Source organism: Xenopus tropicalis, chromosome 6 (genome assembly GCF_000004195.4).
Source record: "Xenopus tropicalis strain Nigerian chromosome 6, UCB_Xtro_10.0, whole genome shotgun sequence".
NCBI lineage: Eukaryota > Metazoa > Chordata > Amphibia > Anura > Pipidae > Xenopus > Xenopus tropicalis.
Genome location: NC_030682.2, coordinates 63,744,341 through 63,764,806, shown reverse-complemented (window position 1 = coordinate 63,764,806; position 20,466 = coordinate 63,744,341). Strand labels below are relative to the sequence as shown.

At 38.5% G+C, this 20,466-nt stretch overlaps 1 protein-coding gene across 3 annotated transcripts in view; it reads right to left on the bottom strand.

Moving 5' to 3' along the window:
- The window catches only part of elmo1 (engulfment and cell motility 1), a 185,446-nt gene that overhangs the window by 97,259 nt on the left and 67,721 nt on the right, over positions 1 to 20,466 (bottom strand). For 2 of the 3 annotated variants that reach the window (XM_002939416.5, XM_018095011.2), the window contains exons 8-13: positions 14,584 to 14,683; positions 13,627 to 13,778; positions 12,377 to 12,455; positions 10,154 to 10,204; positions 9,117 to 9,239; positions 5,986 to 6,117 (exon numbers count right to left, since the gene is read on the bottom strand). In XM_002939416.5, coding sequence (XP_002939462.1) covers positions 5,986 to 6,117; positions 9,117 to 9,239; positions 10,154 to 10,204; positions 12,377 to 12,455; positions 13,627 to 13,778; positions 14,584 to 14,683 — 637 coding nt within the window. Of the gene's footprint in view, positions 1 to 5,985; positions 6,118 to 9,116; positions 9,240 to 10,153; positions 10,205 to 11,111; positions 11,157 to 12,376; positions 12,456 to 13,626; positions 13,779 to 14,583; positions 14,684 to 20,466 lie in introns of all 3 variants that reach the window. The other variant, XM_031903800.1, reaches the window with a different exon arrangement.

Genomic DNA, 20,466 nt, shown 5'->3' with positions numbered 1-20,466 from the left:
ATGGTGGAATAGGATCCCTCAGTGGAGGGTGTAACTTGAGAAGAGCCTGGAAGAATGTTTTTACCTCGGGAAGCATGGCCCATTGCTTATGGAATAGAGATGAAAGAGCTGAAGTTTGAACTTTCAGTGCCGAAATACTTAGTCCTTTGTCTACTCCATCTTGTAGGAATTCAAGGACACACAGGACTGCCAAGGAATGTTGTGTATCTGACTCCAAGTGATAAATAGGTTCCATATTCTGTGATACACCTTAGATGTGGACTGCTTTCTTGCTGAAATTAAGGTACGTATTACCTGGTCAGAGAATCCTTCTTGTTTCCATAATTTGGTCTCAACATCCAAACCGTTAAATTTAGTCTGTGCACATTTTGTGCTTGTGCTGGACCCTGTGAAAGGAGATCGGCCGATAATGGAAGTGCCCATGGTGGTTCCGCTGACATTTGAATTAGTTCCGCGAACCACGCTCTGCGTGGCCACCATGGGGTGATGATTATAGTAGGGATCTTCTCCCTCCTGATCTTGTGTAGTAGCCGAGGGATGAGCGGTATGGGGAGGAACGCGTACGCTAGCTGACACTGCCAGGGACTGGTGAGTGCGTTCACTCCCTCCGCTCTTGGATCCTGAACTTTCGAGAGAAATCTCGGCAGTTGGGTGTTGAAGCGAGATGCCATGACGTTGAGACATGGGAGACCCCATTTGTTTACTATCTGTTGGAAGACCTGAGGTTTGAGTCTCCATTCTCCCGGGTCTAGTGTGGTGCGACTCAAATAGTCTGCTTCCCAGTTGTGAATGCCTGGGATGAACACTGCTGTTAAGAGAACCTGATGATTCTCCGCTCAGGTCATGATCCTGGAAACTTCTAGGTGTGCCGATGCGCTTCTGGTTCCTCCTTGACGATTCAAGTAGGCTACTGTGGTGCTGTTGTCGGATTGAATTCTCACGTGTTTTACTTTCATGGGGCCCTGCCAATGGAGCAGAGCGTAGTAGACTGCTCTCAGTTCTAGCGCGTTGATGTGAAGTCTCAGTTCGTGAGTTGCCCATGTGCCCTGGCATACTTGGGGCGGCCAAGTTGCTCCCCATCCTATTCGACTGGCATCTGTTGTGACTATCTCCTGGACCGGACGGTCCCAGCTGTTGCCTCTTGTGAGGTTGGGAAGGTGTGTCCACCAGGATAGACTCTGCTTTACCTTGTTGGAGAGGTCGATGATCTGTGACAGGTTTTGATGGTTCTTGTCCCACAACTTTAGAAACTCCCATTGGAGTGGTCGAAGGTGAAACTTTGAGTATGGTACCGCTTCTATGCTGGCTGCCATTAGGCCCAGTAGGCAGAGGATGTCGTGGGCAGAAGTCTGGGATTGTGATAGTAGGTTGTGTACCGTCTTCTGAAGTGTCGTGGCTTTGAATAGTGGAAGGAGTACTTTTCTGTCCACTGTGTTGATCTGCATGCCCAGGAACTCTAGCGATTGTGTTGGGTTGAGAAGGCTTTTTTTGTGGTTGATCTGCCAGCCGTGCTGTTGTAAAGTTCGTAGACACTCTTGGGTGTGGAGTTTGGCTTCTGTTATTGATTCCGCTGTGACCAGGAGGTCGTCTAGGTAGGCTGTAACGTGGATGCCTTGAAGCCGCAGAACTGCTAATAAGGCGCCTAGCACCTTGGTGAACAGCCTTGGGGCTGACGTCAGCCCGAATGGAAGTGCCTGGAATTGAAAATGTGATTGGCCTAGAGCGAACTGGAGGAATCTTTGGTGAAAGTAGTTGATTGGGATGTGAAGATAGGCATCTTTGATGTCGATTTTGGTCATGAATACGTTTGGTTTGAGGCTCTTTATGATTGATGGGAGAGATTCCATTTTGAAACGTTCGTATCGCACAAACTTGTTTAGTGGATGTAAATTGAGAACTGGTCGAAAACCACCGTCTTTTTTTGTTACGAGGAAAAGGTTCGAGTAAAATCCATGGAACCTGAATTCCTGGGGTACTGATGTTATGATCTCGTTGTTCAACAGGTCCTGGATGATGTGGTACAGTGCTTGTTGTTTGGTTTGGTCGGATCGGATGGTGGATACGACAAATCTGTGCTCTGGAGGTTTTTTGGTGAAGGGAATGCTGTAACCGTGATTTAAAATGATTAGCACCCAGGTATCTGAAATTGAGTTTTGCCAGGTTTGCGCAAAGTTGTGCAATCTTCCTCCTACTGGTGGTCTGGAGGGATTATGGTCGTGAAGGTCAGGAGTCCTGTCCTTTTGTTGGCATGTTTTTGCGGGGCATTTTGGATTGGTTTTGCCAGGAGGGTTTGAATCTCCTATTGGACTGAGGCTGTGGCTGAGGTCTAGAGTTTCTCTGCTGTCTGTTGTTTGAGGGCCAGGAACGGTGGTGGTAATTGCGCCTGTGGAAATCTTTCCTGGGTCGTTTACCGTGTGGTAGAAAGGCACCCTTGCCGCCCGTGACCTTCGATTTTAGTTGCTTAAGTTCAGGACCAAAGAGTTGTGATCCACTGAATTTAAGCGATGTAAGCTTGTGTTTGGAAGCTGTGTCGCCCGACCATTGGCGTAGCCAAAGGGCTCTGCGAGCGGTAACGGATGCCGCTGAGGCTCTAGCCGATAGTTTTGCCGTCTCCATGGCTGCTTCACCTAGGAATGCTAGGGCGGACTTGATCTTTTCTAATTCTGTTGCGAATTGGTCTGGGTTGGTAGGGGGGTGTCTTTGCAATTCCTGACACCAGTATCTGGCCGTTCTGGCTACTGTGGCAGATGCAGCTGCTGGTCTCAATATGGCTGAGGCATTCTGAAAATCCCTCTTTAGAGAGGCGTCTATTTTTTTGTCCATTGGGTCTTTAAGGTAGCCTGCATCTTCCGCGGGTAGGGTGGTGTTACGTGCCAACCTGACGATGGGCGGATCTACCTGGGACTTTTTCCCAATGCTTGTATTCGTCTGGAATAGGGTACGTAGAGAAAAATTTGTGTGGGAGATTGGATTTTCTATCTGGTTGGTGTCATTCTGACTCGACGTAACTGGCAATAGATTTGCAAACTGGGAAGGTTCTGGCTTTCTTGGAAGTATTACCTAAAACCTTATCTGCTTTTGATATGGCTATTTGCTCTTCTTTAATCTCTAAAGTGGCGAAAATGTCTCTTAGGATACCTTTAACCTCCTCCGGCTGCTTAGATGTGTCATCTGAGCCGCTAGACTGCCCTTCAGACGAGAATTCCTCGTCGGAATCTATGATACTTAATTCCTCAGAAGAGAGGTAAGACTGGGAGTCAGAATCTTGCTGAGGCGTAGGAGAAGGTGACTGTTTACGTCTTGTGGTAGGAGAAGGGGAGCGTTTACGCTTCCTCTTACTATGCTGCGGTAGTACTGGAGCAGATAATGCCTGTTGGACAGATGTATGGACTGTGGATTGGATCCATGACATGAGTTGTGAGAGGTCAGATGTTGCTAAAGGTGTTGCTGTGTTAGTAACTGTGGATGGGTCTAGTGACTGAGACTGACCTTCCCGAGTGGCATGAACCAAGGCTGTGGTAGTCATCTGTGCTGGTTCAGATATATTCTCTGTATGAGGAGAGGGGGAATGGCCCCTGGGTTTGGCAGCCGTTTTAACCTGTTTCTTTATTTTTGCCTTAATTTTCTTAGGCATGTCACGGAGATCAATCTCCTCAATCAGGGACAGTAAATCGTCATCAGGTGCAGACATTTTGATTATTGAGTATCATGCACCGTGTAGTATGTAGCCGTAAGACTAACCTTAGTCCAAAGGAATTGTGACCCACTGTGCTCGTGTGCGCTGTGTGCGCAGCATAGAAGGCACTTAGCAGAAGGATTGTTGTGAGAACCGTCTGCTTGATGCGTCCGTAGAACGCTTGTATAGGCGCCTAGCGTTGCGCTGACAGAAAGCCCGGGAGTGCAGGGGCGCTCAGTAGTGACGGTGCTTTTGACGTCACTGTGCGCCGACAAGTGGCGCTGCTGTACGTGCTCTATGGTGCACGTGAACCGGCGGAGTGCGTCGGCGCGTCTAGCAGACGTAAACCCGGAAGTTAGTAGCGCGCCAGTAGTGGCAGTACCACCAATTCTTGCAGGCTGCCTCGGCTCAACCACGCTGGGAGCGCACATAGACCGTCATTGTTTTTGAGGTGCCTGGGCTCAACCACGGCAATGCCCGGGAGCGCACATTAACGTCAGTTCAGCCGCCTGCAAGGAGCGCTCACTTAGGGGCTCACTTGGATGTGCATTTAGATCCAAAACGATCGTAGCACATAGGGAGCACTCACAAGGGGCTCAGACCATAATGCATAGGCTTGTCAGTGGGAGCACACAGTGAAGAAAGGGCTCTACCAACTGAGGTCTTTAGAACTTACCATGTTAGTTGCTGTGAAGTACTGCAAGTCTTATCAAAAGAAAAAATGTAAAATAATAAAGTATGAATGAAAAATAAAAAAGTGTTTAGAGAGAGGAGAAAAAGCTGCCTCCAAGGTAGGACAAACTGAAAAAACTGGAGGAAGAGGTGGAGCCACAACGGCTAAAGAGATTGGAGAAAGTTTATTCAGTTTGTCCTGCCTCCAGAGAGGATCAGCTTATCCCCAGTCGTCCTGCACTGACAGGTAGGGCCGAATAAGAAAAATGCATATTCAGCATGCCTTCAAAGATATAATTTCAGAAACCAAATCTAATTTAATTTGATGTTTAGTTCCTTTTAAGTTGAGTTGTTCATGCTTTGTTGGGTACAGATGATAGGGCAACAGAGTCATTTGCTACCTCCTTTGTTCTCTGTTTAAGCAGAATATATTTTTGCAGCTGCTCTATGATCAAATGATCTGAGATCTTCTTGACATTAATAATTTGCCTGCAAAAGGCAAGTGTAAGTTAAACCTCAGTCATAGAGCTCACACCAGCAACACCACAGATCAGGGAGCCCTAGATGCTAGGAATCCTTCTTGTGTTAATGTTATTTGTCAAGCAAAAGTCATTCTTGGACAATTTACATGACAAACCCTTGAGACTGAGCCTCACCCACTGAGTTTTAAAGCACAGTCGAGGCAATATGCTGATTAAATCAATGCACAGTTTTGCCTAACTTCTTAATCTGCAAATAACATCACCAAACGTACCCCCCCAAAAAATCAAAACAACTTTGTTAAATTTTTTTTTTTTAATTTGTTAATGTTTGAGATGAGGTTTAATTACTCCCAGTCTGAAAACAAATGCTTTGCTGCACTTCTTACGGATTAAACTTAAAACATTTTTAGACATTTTAACTATGCAGTTTTTATTATGTTTGTCTAACCTGAAATAAAAATGGCATGACTAAGGTATAGGTAGACTGTCCTTTCACATAAATTACTTTTTGTAGGCTACTGATATCTCTGGGACTAATCAACAGATTGAAGCACAATAATCAATATAATGTCCAGCCAAGTAATTGTTCCATTACTAAGATTCAAAATTGAATCAATATACATTCAAAATTCTGATGATATAAGATAGCTTAGTAGTAACAATCTTGTGGGTAAGATGATACACTGCACAGTTACTTTAAAGCAAAACAACTAACCTTGCAGTTTACCTTGAAAAAAATTGCCACCACCTCCAAGTCACTTAACATACAAGGTAAATATAGTGTTGTTCAAATTTTAGGTTTGAACCTAAAGGCTTTGGGAAAAAAATTCAATTTAATTTTCTACAACTAAAGGCTAATGTCACATTTTTGCATTGGACCCTTTTCCTAAAAAGGATGCAGTAACATGAAATTGTTGACTGCTTCTCGTTGTATACCTGCCAGCTGTCATGTCTCCAGGCCCTATAACTTTTACTGTAGGACATCAGATGTTTACAACTTTTTTTTAGTAAAGTAGGAAAACCAATTTTGTTACCACTGGAAGTGTAATAATCATAGGCTATAAATTCCGGTTATACTGAAAAGGTCTGCAGTTTATGGGTAAACAGGAAGGCATAACTGTATGGCATAATGCCAAAGGTGAAGCTGGTACTCACCGTGAATCCAAGCTTTTTATAGTCCCTGGTGTACATTGATTTTCTCTTTTCTATACTTCCTCCAATGTTGTTTTGCTCTGGTTCAACATCAAATGCAATTCTGCGAAGTTCAAATATGATATCCCTTTGGGCCTGAAGAGGAAGGATGTGACACAAATTTTAATGATTGCCTGTGACAGGTCATATCATCTCTGCTATATATCTGAAAGTAGTACACAGTGGATGCTTTATTTAATAGAAACCTAGCATTATTTTACACACATATATTTTTCACAGAATTATTTTTGAATTGGAATTTGAATAGGCGAGGGCCTGAAAAGAAGGATTAGTAATACAAAGTAACAATATAATTGCAACCTCACAGAGTAAAAGTCTTTTGGATGTTGGGGTCAGTAACCCCCATTTGTCACTGACCCCCTCAGATTAATAAATATATTATAGTATAATGTGCAAAAAGGATTTGAACCTAAATGTGCATTAGCATTTGAACTGCATATTCTCAAATGTAGTTACAAAGTTAAAGGTCCAATGACCCATAAATAGTTACATAGTTACATAGGGTTGAAAAAAGACCATTGTCCATCAAGTTCAACCCATCCGAGTAAACCCAGCACACAACCTATACTAACCAATCTATACACTCACATACATAAACTATATATATACAACCAGTAATACTAACTGTAGATATTAGTATCACAATAGCCTTGGATATTCTGCTTGTTCAAAAACTCATCCAGGCCCCTCTTAAAGGCATTAACAGAGTCTGCCATTACCACATCACTAGGAAGGGCATTCCACAGCCTCACTGCCCTCACCGTGAAAAACCACCTACGCTGCTTCAAATGGAAGCTCCGTTCCTCTAATCTAAAGGAGTGGCCTCTGGTGCGCTGATTGTTTTTATGGGAAAAAAGAACATCCCCCAACTGCCTATAATTCCCTCTAATGTACTTGTACAGAGTAATCATGTCCCCTCGCAAGCGCCTCTTTTCCAGAGAAAACAACCCCAACCTCGACAGTCTAACCTCATAGCTTAAATCTTCCATCCCCTTTACCAGTTTAGTTGCACGTCTCTGCACTCTCTCCAGCTCATTAATATCCTTCTTAAGGACTGGAGCCCAAAACTGCACTGCATACTCAAGGTGAGGCCTTACCAGGGACCTATAAAGAGGCAAAAATATGTTCTCATCCCTTGAGTCAATGCCCTTTTTTATACAAGACAGCACTTTATTTGCTGTAGTAGCCACAGAATGACACTGCCTGGAATTGGACAACTTGTGATCTACAAAAACCCCTAGATCCTTCTCCATTAAGGATGCCCCCAACACACTACCATTCAGTAGATAGTTCGCGTTTATATTATTTCTACCAAAGTGCATAACTTTGCACTTGTCAACATTGAACCTCATTTTCCAGTTTGCTGCCCAGTTTTCCAATTTTGTCAAATCGCTCTGCAAAGCGGCAACATCCTGCATGGAACTTATAGTTTTGCACAATTTAGTGTCATCAGCAAAAATAGAAACAGTACTCTCTATGCCCACCTCCAGGTCATTAATAAACAAGTTAAAAAGCAAAGGACCAAGGACTGACCCCTGCGGTACTCCACTAACCACACTGGCCCAATTAGAAAATGTTCCATTTACCACCACTCTTTGTACTCTATCCTTCAGCCAGTTCTCTATCCAATTACAAATATTATGTTCTAGGCCAATATTCCTCAATTTGATCATTAACCTTCTGTGAGGTACTGTATCAAACGCTTTAGCAAAATCTAAGTAGATGACATCAACTGCCATTCCAGCATCAAGGTTCCTGCTCACCTCCTCATAAAAGGCAACTAAATTAGTCTGGAAAGATCTGTTCCGCATAAAACCATGCTGGCACAAACTAATAGTATTGTGAACTGCAATGTATTCAACTATCCTATTCCTTATTACCCCTTCCAGAAGCTTTCCTACTACTGATGTCAGACTAACAGGCCTATAGTTTTCAGGCTGAGAACGAGATCCCTTTTTAAATAATGGCACCACATTAGCAATCCGCCAGTCTCTCGGCACCATGCCAAACCTCAACGAATCCTGAAAAATTATGTGAAGAGGCTTGGCAATCACAGCTCTCAGCTCATTTAATACCCTGGGATGAATCCCATCCGGTCCTGGACCTTTGTTTACCTTTACATGTTCAAGTCTCTTTTGAATTTCCTCCCGAGTGATTTCCCTACATGCATTTCTACATAAGTGCAGGTTTATATTTGATTTGTGAATCCAGCTAGACATTCCAACTTTGATGAACTGTGATACAAGGGACTGTGCAGTTTGATTAATTTAATAAACATTTAACATCAGTTGGCAAAGGGCCCTGTATAGGCCTGAAACATTGCCAGGCTTCTAAAAATCCCACAGGAATAAATAGAAAATGGGTAAGGTTTTATTAATTAAGCTATCAACTCACATTTTGATAAATCTGCCCCTAATTGTTCTTATTCAAAACAAACTTATTATTAAGGTAATATACACCTTTTACTATTATGGATTGATCACATTTGATTGCTCCACAAATAGTACCAGTAAATAAACCAATTGCACTGTCAACAATTCAACATCACCTTGCACCTTCAAAAGTGCATTTTTGCTTTCTTTGTATTTTTTCTTTTCCCAAATCGTACTTTTTAGTACCAAAGATTGTGCATGTACTAATTACTTCAAAACAAATGTTTCATAATTTTTCAAGCGTCAATACAACAAAACAAACTAATACAAAATTACGCCATCTAAAAGCTGTTGAGTCATAAATAAATCAATAGGAGCTGTCCTAGGCAAACTGTAACAATGCTTATCCAATTTGTGGTTTTAGTGGTTCTTTCTGTTTGTAAGCGCACAAAAATTTGGATGCTTTTTTACTGTTTTTATATTTTAATATTTGGATTTTTAAATAAATGAGTAGACAGTTGTGCTATTTTAAAAAGTGAGCTTAGTCGTTGTAGAAAATAGGCTTTAAAATTACATAAATTGGAATTTTGATAAATCTGCCCTGTAACATTTATTTACAAATATTAAAAAACTATGGGGAATTTTACACAAAGATTATTTGTTTAGTAGTGTTAACAGAAGCATATAATCTATATGGCTCACCTGATCTTGGGGATCCATCTTGGTCATCATACGGTCTTCCAGCAAGTTGAAAGTCAGTACTTGCCACACGTACAGCTGATGTGCCATCTCATTATTAATGGGACCATGTGCTCTGATAACATGCTGCAAGAGAAAGACACTCTTTTATAAAACAAAAAACTGATAGATCAGAAAACCTGGCCCTGGTCATTTGAGCTTTTACATTTTTTGGCCTCTATTGGCTGGACATAGAGGTGCTGCTGCCAGGAAGTGAGTTGAGACAAGTTACCAGGGGACGCAAAAAGCCACTTCTGGTAAAATAAGGACAAGGTCAGACGAAGAGTATCTCCGCTTCTCTCAGCCCTGTGCTTTTCTGCCTGGCTGAGAGAAGCCGATTCGCTTCTGTACGCCACTCTGTGTGCCTTCACTAAAAGCTATGGCAACAGCCCAAATGTGCGTACACAGAGCATAGCCTGACTCCTTCCTATACAGAAGGAAGGCTAGGATTGATCAATCGATCGTCTCATAGTGGATTTTGCCCTGCATTGCCGTATCACCTTATTTCAAATGACCGGAAGCCAAGTTTTAGCAGGTATTTTCTAATAAAGCATTCAAAACAATAAATGGTGGCAGGATAGGGCAATTATTGGGGCAGGGTAGAATAGATTTTTTACTTAAAAAATGTTAGTGTTACTTTTCCTTTAAGCGGCTGTGTAGCCATGGGGACAGCCATTAAACTTGAAAATGGATAAAAAGGTGCATGTTTACATACCATCTGAGATGAACTATGTAGAATACAATAGGTTTAGTTCTTGCAAGAAAAATAAACAGGGGTCAAAAGTAATTTATGGCTTTCTACAGGACTAGAGAATGGAATAGGGGATTTGCTGCTAAAAAGGTTAATTGTAGGCTCGATCAACAGCTACAAAATTTAATTAAAAATACTTTTTACTTTTTGACATTTAAGGTCATTTAAGTCTTGTATACAAAATAAAAACAGGTCCCATTTATTTACCATTTAATTTTTATATAACTAAAGATACAATATTAATACATACCGTTAGGATGATAGACCTGAGCTGCTTTTGGGCTAATATGTTAGCCATTTCCTATTAGACAAAATAAGGAAACATTATTATTCAAGAAATAAATTACATCTTTTAATATAAAGTGGAGTTCATGCACATTAAATTGTTGCTTAAGAAAAAAAAAGCAACAAAAAAGAAAGCCAAAATGCTCTATTTTGCCACTTACAATTTTACTGCAACTGTTACACTGTAACTTTAACTCCACAATGTTTCTAAACAATTTTGGAAATTAATATTTGAAAATAAATAAAGATGTCACCTAAATGGCATTGGCCAGAAGTAGCCTCTTTCTTTCAAATGATCAGAATTATGTAGATTATTTAATCTTCCCTGTTCTTTTTTCAGAATAGGACTGCCTACTGTATTGGTTTGTTTATATGTCAGTTATTATGTACCTTTATGTACAACGCTGCTGAATACAAACAGGTGGTTATTCTATCTATAAAGTAAATGCAATTAAAGGAGTAGTTCACCTTTAAAATTAACTTACAGTATGATGCAGTTACTAATTTTGACAATTTTGAAATGGTTTACATTTTTTATTTTGTTGTGGTTTTTCAGTTTTTTGTTCAGTAGCTCATGAGTTTGATATGTCAATCGCTATCTAGTTGCTAGGATAAATAAGAGCCTATAAGGAAGTGGTTTGAATGAGGGACTGGAATATGAATAGGTGAGGGACTAAATAGAAAGTCATAATAAAATATTATGCACAGTGCACTGTGGTTCTCAACACCAGTCCTCTTTAACAAGTATTGACAATTCCCTATGACGTTATTCCAAAAAAGTGTACCGTTTGAGAAATTCTTGCATTGAGAATTGCTGTATCATGCAAATTGCAATCATAACACAAAAACCAAGATACACTACAGCACGTGTACAGAGTGGGCACTACAAATCAGCTAAACAAACACTAACATGAAAAACTTACACTCAGAGGAAAATCAAGGATGTCAATATTGTTCGCTATGTAACGCTAAGATTTAAGGACAGAATTAAGGACAGACAGATAAGATAAGGATTGGAAATATTTACTGTATACAATGGCATAACGGAGAGTTGGTGGGAAGTGGAGATTTATATGCAGCAATGGAGGAAGCAAGCAGCAGGGTCCGCACCCTTGATTGTTATGCCACTGACTGTATATAACACATTTTTTTCCTCAAAGACCATTAGTTATTACACACTATTTGTAGAATCACTGTAGGAAATTGCATACATAGAGATTTTTTTGGAGGATATTTAAATGACTGAATTCTGCAACTATATAATTTTCTTTAAAAGGACAACTATTTATCTATTTTGATAAAAATTTTGAAGAAAAAAAATCTAGTTTTTAAAAATGATTTTGGTCTGTAATAATAAAACAGCGCTTTGTACTTTATCCCATCTAAGAAATAATTAATTCTTATTGGAGGCAAATTAATGTTTAAAAGATTCCTTATCCAGAAAACCCCAGGTCCAAGCATTATGTATATAAGTTACCATACCAGTATAGCTTCCCGTTCTGCTATTTTCTATATTGTAGCATTTCTACTAACAATTTAGATTTTCAGTCTGCCATGGCACTTTTTTTTTTAGAATTGCAGAAATAGGATATATATTTGAACAGCCCTTTCTGAAAAATGCAGTGGATCAGATCCAGATTATCCAGTATCATATAAACAAAAATTGGTCAAACTAAAAGCAAAGCTTTCTTGGCCCTGTTAACTATTCTAAATACCCACAGCCACAGTCTTTTGGTTAAATTACTTTGTATTCAAGACAGAAAGAGAGCAGTTATTTTAGCTACCACCAGATGGCGATTCAGTCCTGATATTAAATAAGCTGTATTTAGTAGTTTTAACCATTTAAAATTGTATTTAAAACCATTTGTGCTGTCAGTTATCCTGTATGTAGGATTTCTATTTGGTATTCATCTACACGTCAGTATGTTTTACCTCACAGAGTTAAAATGCATTTAAATATGTCAAAAGAATATGCAGATTTTATTGCATGAAATAATATGTGTCCCAGATGTTCTTTAAATAGAATGCACCACATACTACAGCTGCTTTTATGTATCCCGATCAGAGTGAGTGCCACGTTAACTGAAATCCTTTCGAAGTGCACTTCTCAAGAAAAAAAAAATAGAAAATGAAAATTTATGTCATTAACCCTGCTGGATAAAAAAGGCAAAAATGCAGAACTACAAACCTGTCGTTTGTCATCTGGGGCTTTAAGGAAAAGTGCATTGATTACTGCAATAGTGTAGGTCTGAATCTCTTTATCTGTCCTTGATGACCAAGATAAATATGTAAATAAAAAAAAAAAATTGAATTTTTTTTTTAGCAAAATAGCATGCACATCATGAAACTACACAAAAAAAGATATGTAAGAGGCACAGTGTTAACCCAACCCTCAGTTTACAAGTCACATAAAACAAGAAAGGAGCCCATGACAAATAAAAGAGCTTACAGCTAATTATCTTGTAGATACAGAGTTCCTTGCTAACAAGAAGGGACACAGAAATGGCATAAAATATAAGTATATACAATATTTTTTTTATGAAGAACAGTGGAAAACACGTGCCTTACAATTTTAAGGAAAGCCTCTTATAGACAAAGGGTTACCCAAAAATAAATCAAATACATAATTTCTATGACATGGTCAATATAATAGATGTTTAAAGCTGATGGTACATGAGACTTTTGTCTGCAATAAATCTTTGCTACCGCAGGCGATAAAACATCCCTTGCAAACATGCAAATCGCTGATAGTGAAAGATACGTGGCATGAATTTGTCCAAAGTTTTAAGGAAACTTCTGGCTAAGTTGAAAAGCCAACATGCAGTGCATGTTTCCCCACCAACGACTGGAATGTTATCATGTGGGAAAGAAACAGGGATGTTTTCTAGTATGCAGTAGCGAAGATTTATTGCAGGCGACAAAACGTCCAATGCACCATCACACTAAGGGCCAGATTTATCAATGTTCTAATTTTAGTGGTTCTAGAGGTTTTTGGAACCACAAAAAAATGTCCACTAAAACCACAAATGTCTAGTTATGTATTAAAAGATCTGAATTTAAAAAGCACAAACGAATTAAAATGCAAAACCAAAATGAAAAGAACAGGAATACCTCTAATTTTTCCTTTTCGGGAAAAACCCTGAAAACCTCTAAAACCACAAATAAAATAAAGACTGTTTGCCTTGGACAGCTCCTATTGACTTCTACATGACCTCGACAGCTTTAAGATGGCGTTGTTTTGTCTTTTTTTTTTTGTGCTTAATCACAAAAGGAATTATTATGTAGTTGCTCTTACTGGTGGTTAAGCAAGCATACAGTACAGGGTCATTTTGTATATTTGTAATTGCAATTACTTTAAATTTGTGCAAAACAACAAAAACAAATATATTAAGAAACATCCTAAGAGTCAAATTCATTTAATTTCTACATAGAACATACCCCTGAAGATGAGGAATTAATTGCCCAATAGTAATCTCCTGGGCAACTTTTAGATAAAGATCATGGCTGTTCAGAACCATTGACTCAAGAATTGCTAATGACCGCTGCAATATGGAGACATCCATTGCTGATTTGTTCACATAGCTGGCTATCTGCAAAATAAATTGGAGCATAAGTTAAGTTATTTTGTGTATATACCATAAAGAGGCTATTATTAAAAAAAAAAAAAAAAAAAGTAAAAGCAAAATAAAGCTAAACTTTTTTACTTTTTATATATACTAACAACGAGATGTGTAGGTTTTATTGTTTCACATAAGAATCACTTAAGAATCCATTGAATTAAATGTTTACAAAGTATTGTGCTTTTGTTTGTACAATTTTTCATCTACCACTAGATTTTGTCCTGAAGGGCCATTTTGCAGTAAAGTTTTTTCAAGCAAGTACAGAAGGCTGAATAATACAGAATTTCCATTGTATTCATAGGCATCAATCCACCAATTTAAAAAATAAAAATGTAATAAAGGGTAATGGAAATAATAATAATGTAATGCAAAAATCTATGCCTCTGCGTGAACGCATTTCCTTTGAGGAAATTAAATATATTTTTTGCAAACTTGAAAACCACTTCCTACAACTTTTATTACATTTCCCCCTTAAAGTGTTTAACTGCAACATATTTTGCTATGGATTAATACATATGGGTATTTGTTACTTTTAAAATATTCTCTACTTAAAGCAATATTCTACACATGCACTCAAACATTCATGGATTCTAAGGCCATGCTGAAAAACTGGTTGTACGAACTGTACACAGTGGGACTCATTTATCAGTACTGGGCAAATTTATATCAGGCAGTAATCCATTGCAACTAACCAGCTGTCAGCCTAGGTGCAAACTTGCCCATTTTTGCTAAATGTGGGTGTTCACATAATGATAAACACCAGATAGTCACTTACTTTTTTAATAAAAGCCACAGAAAAAGTGTCCCATGACACAATACCATGATCCATAAGCTCCACAAATGCAGTCAATGTAAAGGACAGCATATCTCCAAAACTGAAAAAAAAAAACCCATAACATATAATCTGGAACTTGAAAAAGATTTATAAAAGCTGAATTTTACGAGAAGTACATTTTAAAAGGCAAAGTATAACATTAAGTAGGAAAGGGGAACATAAAGCTAGAGAAGAACAAAAATAAGCCAGTGACAAAATTAAGTCCTGAAAAGAATCTTTTCTAGTACTGTAAATGCAAACAGGCACAGCATAGATGTTGCAGTTTTTGATTTCAGCACTTATTTAGGTCAAACAAAAAACCCAATATAGAAAATGCAAGATGAGGAAATATTACAATTAGTCATGTAGCCATTTTTAACATATGGAAATTAATTTGTAGTAGTACACTGTTGAATGCCAGCACTAATTTCTGTAAAAAAGAACTATGAACCTTTATTCCTGCAATGGGTCACTTATCTGATATGCAAAATATTTACATTATCAACAAATTGTGAACTTAGACATCCTGGGGTCATTTATGGTCCCTTGGAAAAGCAGTAGCTAACTCAACCTGTAGTCCATCATATCTTTCTAGGAGTTGAAGATCAATAACCCATAACATAGATGTACCACATACACGTGAGAAAAAGGAGACAAAGGAAAGTGCTGGGCTATTCAATCATTGCATCAGCAGCAACATCAGTGGGGCCTCAATTCACTATGACCTAAAGATCATAAATCCAAAACACATCACCCCAGTCTACAGGTACAAAAGGTTTGCAGAACAAACAGCCAAACTTTGGAATATTATATATATATATATATATATATCAAACTCAACAGTAGAAAGCACTCACAGCTACAGCATCAATCAGGTCAGTGATTTATTTCAGCATACTGAAAATATATTGTTTAAAACCGACGTTTCGGTCCTCATTAGGACCTTTCTCAACGTCGGTTTAAAACAATATATTTTCAATAAATTTTTGATAAAGTATTGAAGGGTGTGCTGGCCACGGATGATTATTAATTTCTATATATATATATATCTCTAACGCAGCAGTGCCTAAAATGTATATTATGGTATTATCAGTATATCTTCATCTTGCGACCAGAAAGTTTCAAGGACAGAGAAGTAGATAGCCAGTAGAAGTAGTCTACCAGCAGACCTCTTGTTAAAAAAAAAAAACACACTTATAAGAGATTGTGTCGAAAGTTTAATGGGATCTTAACTGGATCTGGTAATTTTGCAAAGATGAACTACAGTTATGTTAAATACTGCAACCTCTCATGCTGTGTTTTATTAAAAGCAGTAATGGGGGAAGTAGATTCTGTGAGGTTTCTCTCATTTCCCCCTCAGACAAGATGCCTGGTTTTCCTCTGCTACTGTAACAATAAATTTGTTCCAGGCATATTACATACATCATTCTTTCCTCTGGTCTTTATTGAATTTTTATGTTCTAACATTCGCCTGCCTAGCTTGAACAGAGAAATAAGTTCATGACTATAAACAGCAGAGGGCTGATTTAGAATTGGAAAAGTGCTATGCAAAAGTACAAAAAATAGGCTCAATTTCTGCCAAAATGCATTGCCACTGGTCTCTAAACATGTTTTTCCCCATACCTGTGCCTAAACTGCACAGCTGTATTTTGGCCTCAGGTTCAACATATTTGATCAACAACAAGAAGCATGTGCACTGGCCCAGGACCATGGGTAACTAATATCTGCTTTGGTATCTAGGAACAGAAGTAAGTGATTGGGTCAAGCATGGCAGTCATTTCTTTGTGACCATTTTGTGACAACAAAAACATAACAGCGGAAACAATGGTTAACCCTTTAAGTGCCAGCAGAATTTGACATTTCAGTTCTCCTCAGTGCCAGACGTTTTGTAAACAGTCTGTGCTCTCTCAATTCAGGGGTTTTTACTGGGAGAAGGGTTAAGTTTAGGTAGGCAATATATTTTGTTTTTTTCAGGAGAACCTGAGCTTTCCCAATCTGCCAGAGTTTTTGTGTAGATTTAGAGCTTGAAATACAAGTCTCCCAAACGTGCCAATACCTGATATGTATAGTTTTATGGAGATTTCGGACTTCTATAGATCAAAAACTCCCAGCAGTATATTACCAAATTTTCAAAGCATTACAGCAGAATACGGCATACTTTAGATTCCAAAGCCAAAAATCCTGGAATATTAGGGGGCTGATTTACTAACCCACGAATTCGAATTGGAAAAATTCAGATTGGAAAACGAAAATTTTGCTACTTTTTCGTATTTTTTGCGATTTTTTCAGCGCCTTTACGACTTTTCGGAAATTATCGCGACTTTTTCGTTACCAATACGATTTGCGCGAAAAAACGCGAGTTTTTCGTAGCCATTCCGAAAGTTGCGATTTTTTCGTAGCGTTAAAACTTGCGCGAAAAGTTGCGCTTTTTTCGTAGCGTTAAAACTTAAAAGGCGCGACGTTTTGCGCAAGTTTTAACACTACGAAAAAAATCGCAACTTTTTGCGCAAGTTTTAACGCTACGAAAAAATCGCAACTTTCGGAATGGCTACGAAAAACTCGCGTTTTTCCACAAAAATCGTATTGGTAACGAAAAAGTCGCGATAATTTTCCGAAAAAATCGCAAAATACCGATCATTACGAAAAAAACGCAATCGGACGCATTCGGCCCGTTCGTGAGTAAGTAAATGGGCCCCTAGGTGTACCCCAGGAAACCATATATTTTTGAAAAGTACACATTCTGCCGAATCTGAGAAGTACCAAACGGCAATGCTTTCCTGAATTTAGCAGTTTCTATAAAAAATTATGAAAATTCAAAAAAATCTCCTCAAAGCTTCCACTTTCAAGCACCTTATCTCCCACATAGCATTAGGTACCAAGAAAACACATCCTAAATATGAAAGCCAAGGGTCCAACGAACAGTTTGATGCCCATTGTGCATAGAATTATCAAAGTATCTGGAATTTAGGGACTCCAAAAGGAAGTTAGTACATACAAATTGCTCCAGAGATCTCTTTATCTACTGAAAATTCAACATGATTACTGTATTTTCTGTGGGGTAAAAACACAAAAAAATTAATTGACCCCCCAAACCCATATATTTTCGGAAAGTACACGTTCAGTTGAATTCAAAATGGGTCTCCATGTCTTTCTACTCCAAACTACAGAGCCGCAATGCTTTCCCAAAATTGGCAGTTTTGATGAAATACCTGAAAATCGCATCAAACCTTCTACTTTCAAGCACCTTATCTCCTACATAGCATTAGGTACCAAGATAACACATCCTAAATATGAAAGCCAAGGGTCCAACGAACAGTTTGATGCCCATTGTGCATAGGATCCCCAATGGATCTGGCATGTAGAGACCCCAAAAAGAAGTTAGTACATACAAATTGCCCCTGAGATCTTTTTAGCTACTGAAAATTCAACATGTTTACTACATTTTCTGTGGGGTAAAAACACAAAAAACACATTGACCCCTCAAAACCATATATTTTCGTAAAGTACACATTCGGGTGAATTCAAAATGGGTCTCCATGTCTTTCTACTCCAAACTACATCCTGTGGCACTTAGGTACTTTTATACACAGGACGTAGATTCTACGTCCTGTGGCACTTAAAGGGTTAAAGGTGGCCATACATGGGACGATTCTAGCTGCCGATATTGGTCCCTTAGACCGATTCAACAGCTGATCGGCCCGTGTATGGCCACTAACCACGGGCCTGCCCGAATTACATATGGCATGAAATCGGGCAGGTTTAAAAATCAGTTGAATTGTGGAGCACATCGGCCGTTGATGTGGTCCCTGAATCAACGGACGCCTATACCCATCATTCTAATTCGATCGCTTGGCCCCAGGCCCAAACGACCGAATTAGCCTGATATCGCCCACCCGTAGGTGGGGATATATCGGGAGAAGATCCGCTCGCTTGGCGAGGTATGGCCACCTTAACGCTCTGAACTAAATTTCTAAATAAAGTTTGCTCCAGTGGTATGCATGTATACTTGTTCACGTTTGTTTATTTAGAATACAAAAATGCAAATGAGTCATATTTATGGCAAAGTCTTAGATGATAAATACAATGTAATGGTAATTTATGAGCTGATGTTAATTTTTTCAGACTCCAAAGAGTAATGGAATAAACAGAATAAGCAAGAACATGTCTTTTAGTACAACTGTTTAAACAAAAAAATGTTTTAAGCACACAAAAACTAGCTAAAGATCTGTAATTTTGAGCAAAGCAGACTTTAATCAGTGCTAGGTTAAATGTGTAGTCACAGAGGGCAAACTACTACCCAAAGGCCATGTCCTACAATTTCAAACACAAGATGCCCTTCATGCTGAAACAACTGAGGTGTCACAAGTTTTACCGTCCTAAACTATTTAAAAAATCACATTTGGGGTTTTGCTGTCTTTTTGCATTTCTCAAATTCACACTTCATCACTTCATTCACAGCACTTGTAAAAAGATCTAGCTATTGACGCAACTCGACTTCAGCAGAAGAGCATGAAATTGGAAGTGGATAAAATCAGGATCAGTTTGTGATTTCCTCCACAGGCGTTTAGCTAATCTACTACATCTTCTGAGGTACCGAGTCAAACTAGTGTGCCAGGGTTGGGGTTTAGCTGGTTGGTTGTGATGGATGGTGGATGGTGGATGGAGCAAGGGTGTCAAGAACAGCTAAAAGATCATTATTTTTTAAAATCTGTCCTCTGTTCCTCATAACACTGTTATCTAACATATAGTAGTACATCCCATAGCATTTTTTTGCATTTTCAACAGATATCTGATCTTCATTTAAACAATATTAAAGGAGTGGTTTTCTTTTTGTATGTTATAGAAATGTTATAGCATGTTATAGAAAGGCCAATTCCAAGTAACTTTTCAGTTAGTCTTCATTATTTGTTTTTCATAGTTTTTGAATTATTTTCCTTCTTTTAACTCTTTGCAGCTTTCAAATGGGGGTCACTGAGCCCTGGGTCAAAAAACTATTGCTCTGTGAGGCTACAGTTTAATTGTTATTGTTACTTATATTATTTATTTTTCTATTCAGGTCCTCTCCTATTCATATGTCAGTCTTTCACTCAAACCACACACTGGTTAATAAGATAATTCGGATCCTACAACCAAATAGCTGAAACTCCAGGTTGGAGAGCTGCCCAACAAAAACTGAAATAATAAAAAAAACTACAAATAATAAAAAAATGCAAATTGTCTCAGTATATTACACCCTACATCATACTAAATGTTAATTTAAAGGTGGGCAACTCCTTTAATAGGTACAATTCAATAAACAGGAATTCATAATCTACAATTATCATTAGCTCAAATACCAAAAAATTAGAATCAGGTGCACCAGATCAGTTGCAAATAATTAGAATATCATTAAAAAGGATCTTGGAGAAATTAATCTTATTTAAACCTCAGACTTTTAGTTTGGTTTGCACTTTATTGCTTAAGTGTTTGGCATCAACAAACCTACATACTAAATTTTAATTACTTGTGCACAATTTTTTTTAATTTACGAATTTTATTACATTCCCCCATTAATGTTTATTGTGTAAACATGCAAGACTAAGTTTTAAATTTGAATGTTTACACAATAAACACTTAAGGGGAAGTCCCTGTTGCATTAGTTCTGCCGTGCTGGTCTTTTCTGTAATTTTATTCTTGGTGGGGGGCCAATCTATATCAACCAGGCACTGAGTACTGATATCCCCAAAGATGCCAGGGTGTGCCAGTGTTTTTTTTTATAATGTTAAATGTTAACTCTTTTAAATACATGTGGAAATTCAATTTAGAATTTTAGTATGATGTTATCTTTAATATTCTTAAAAAAAG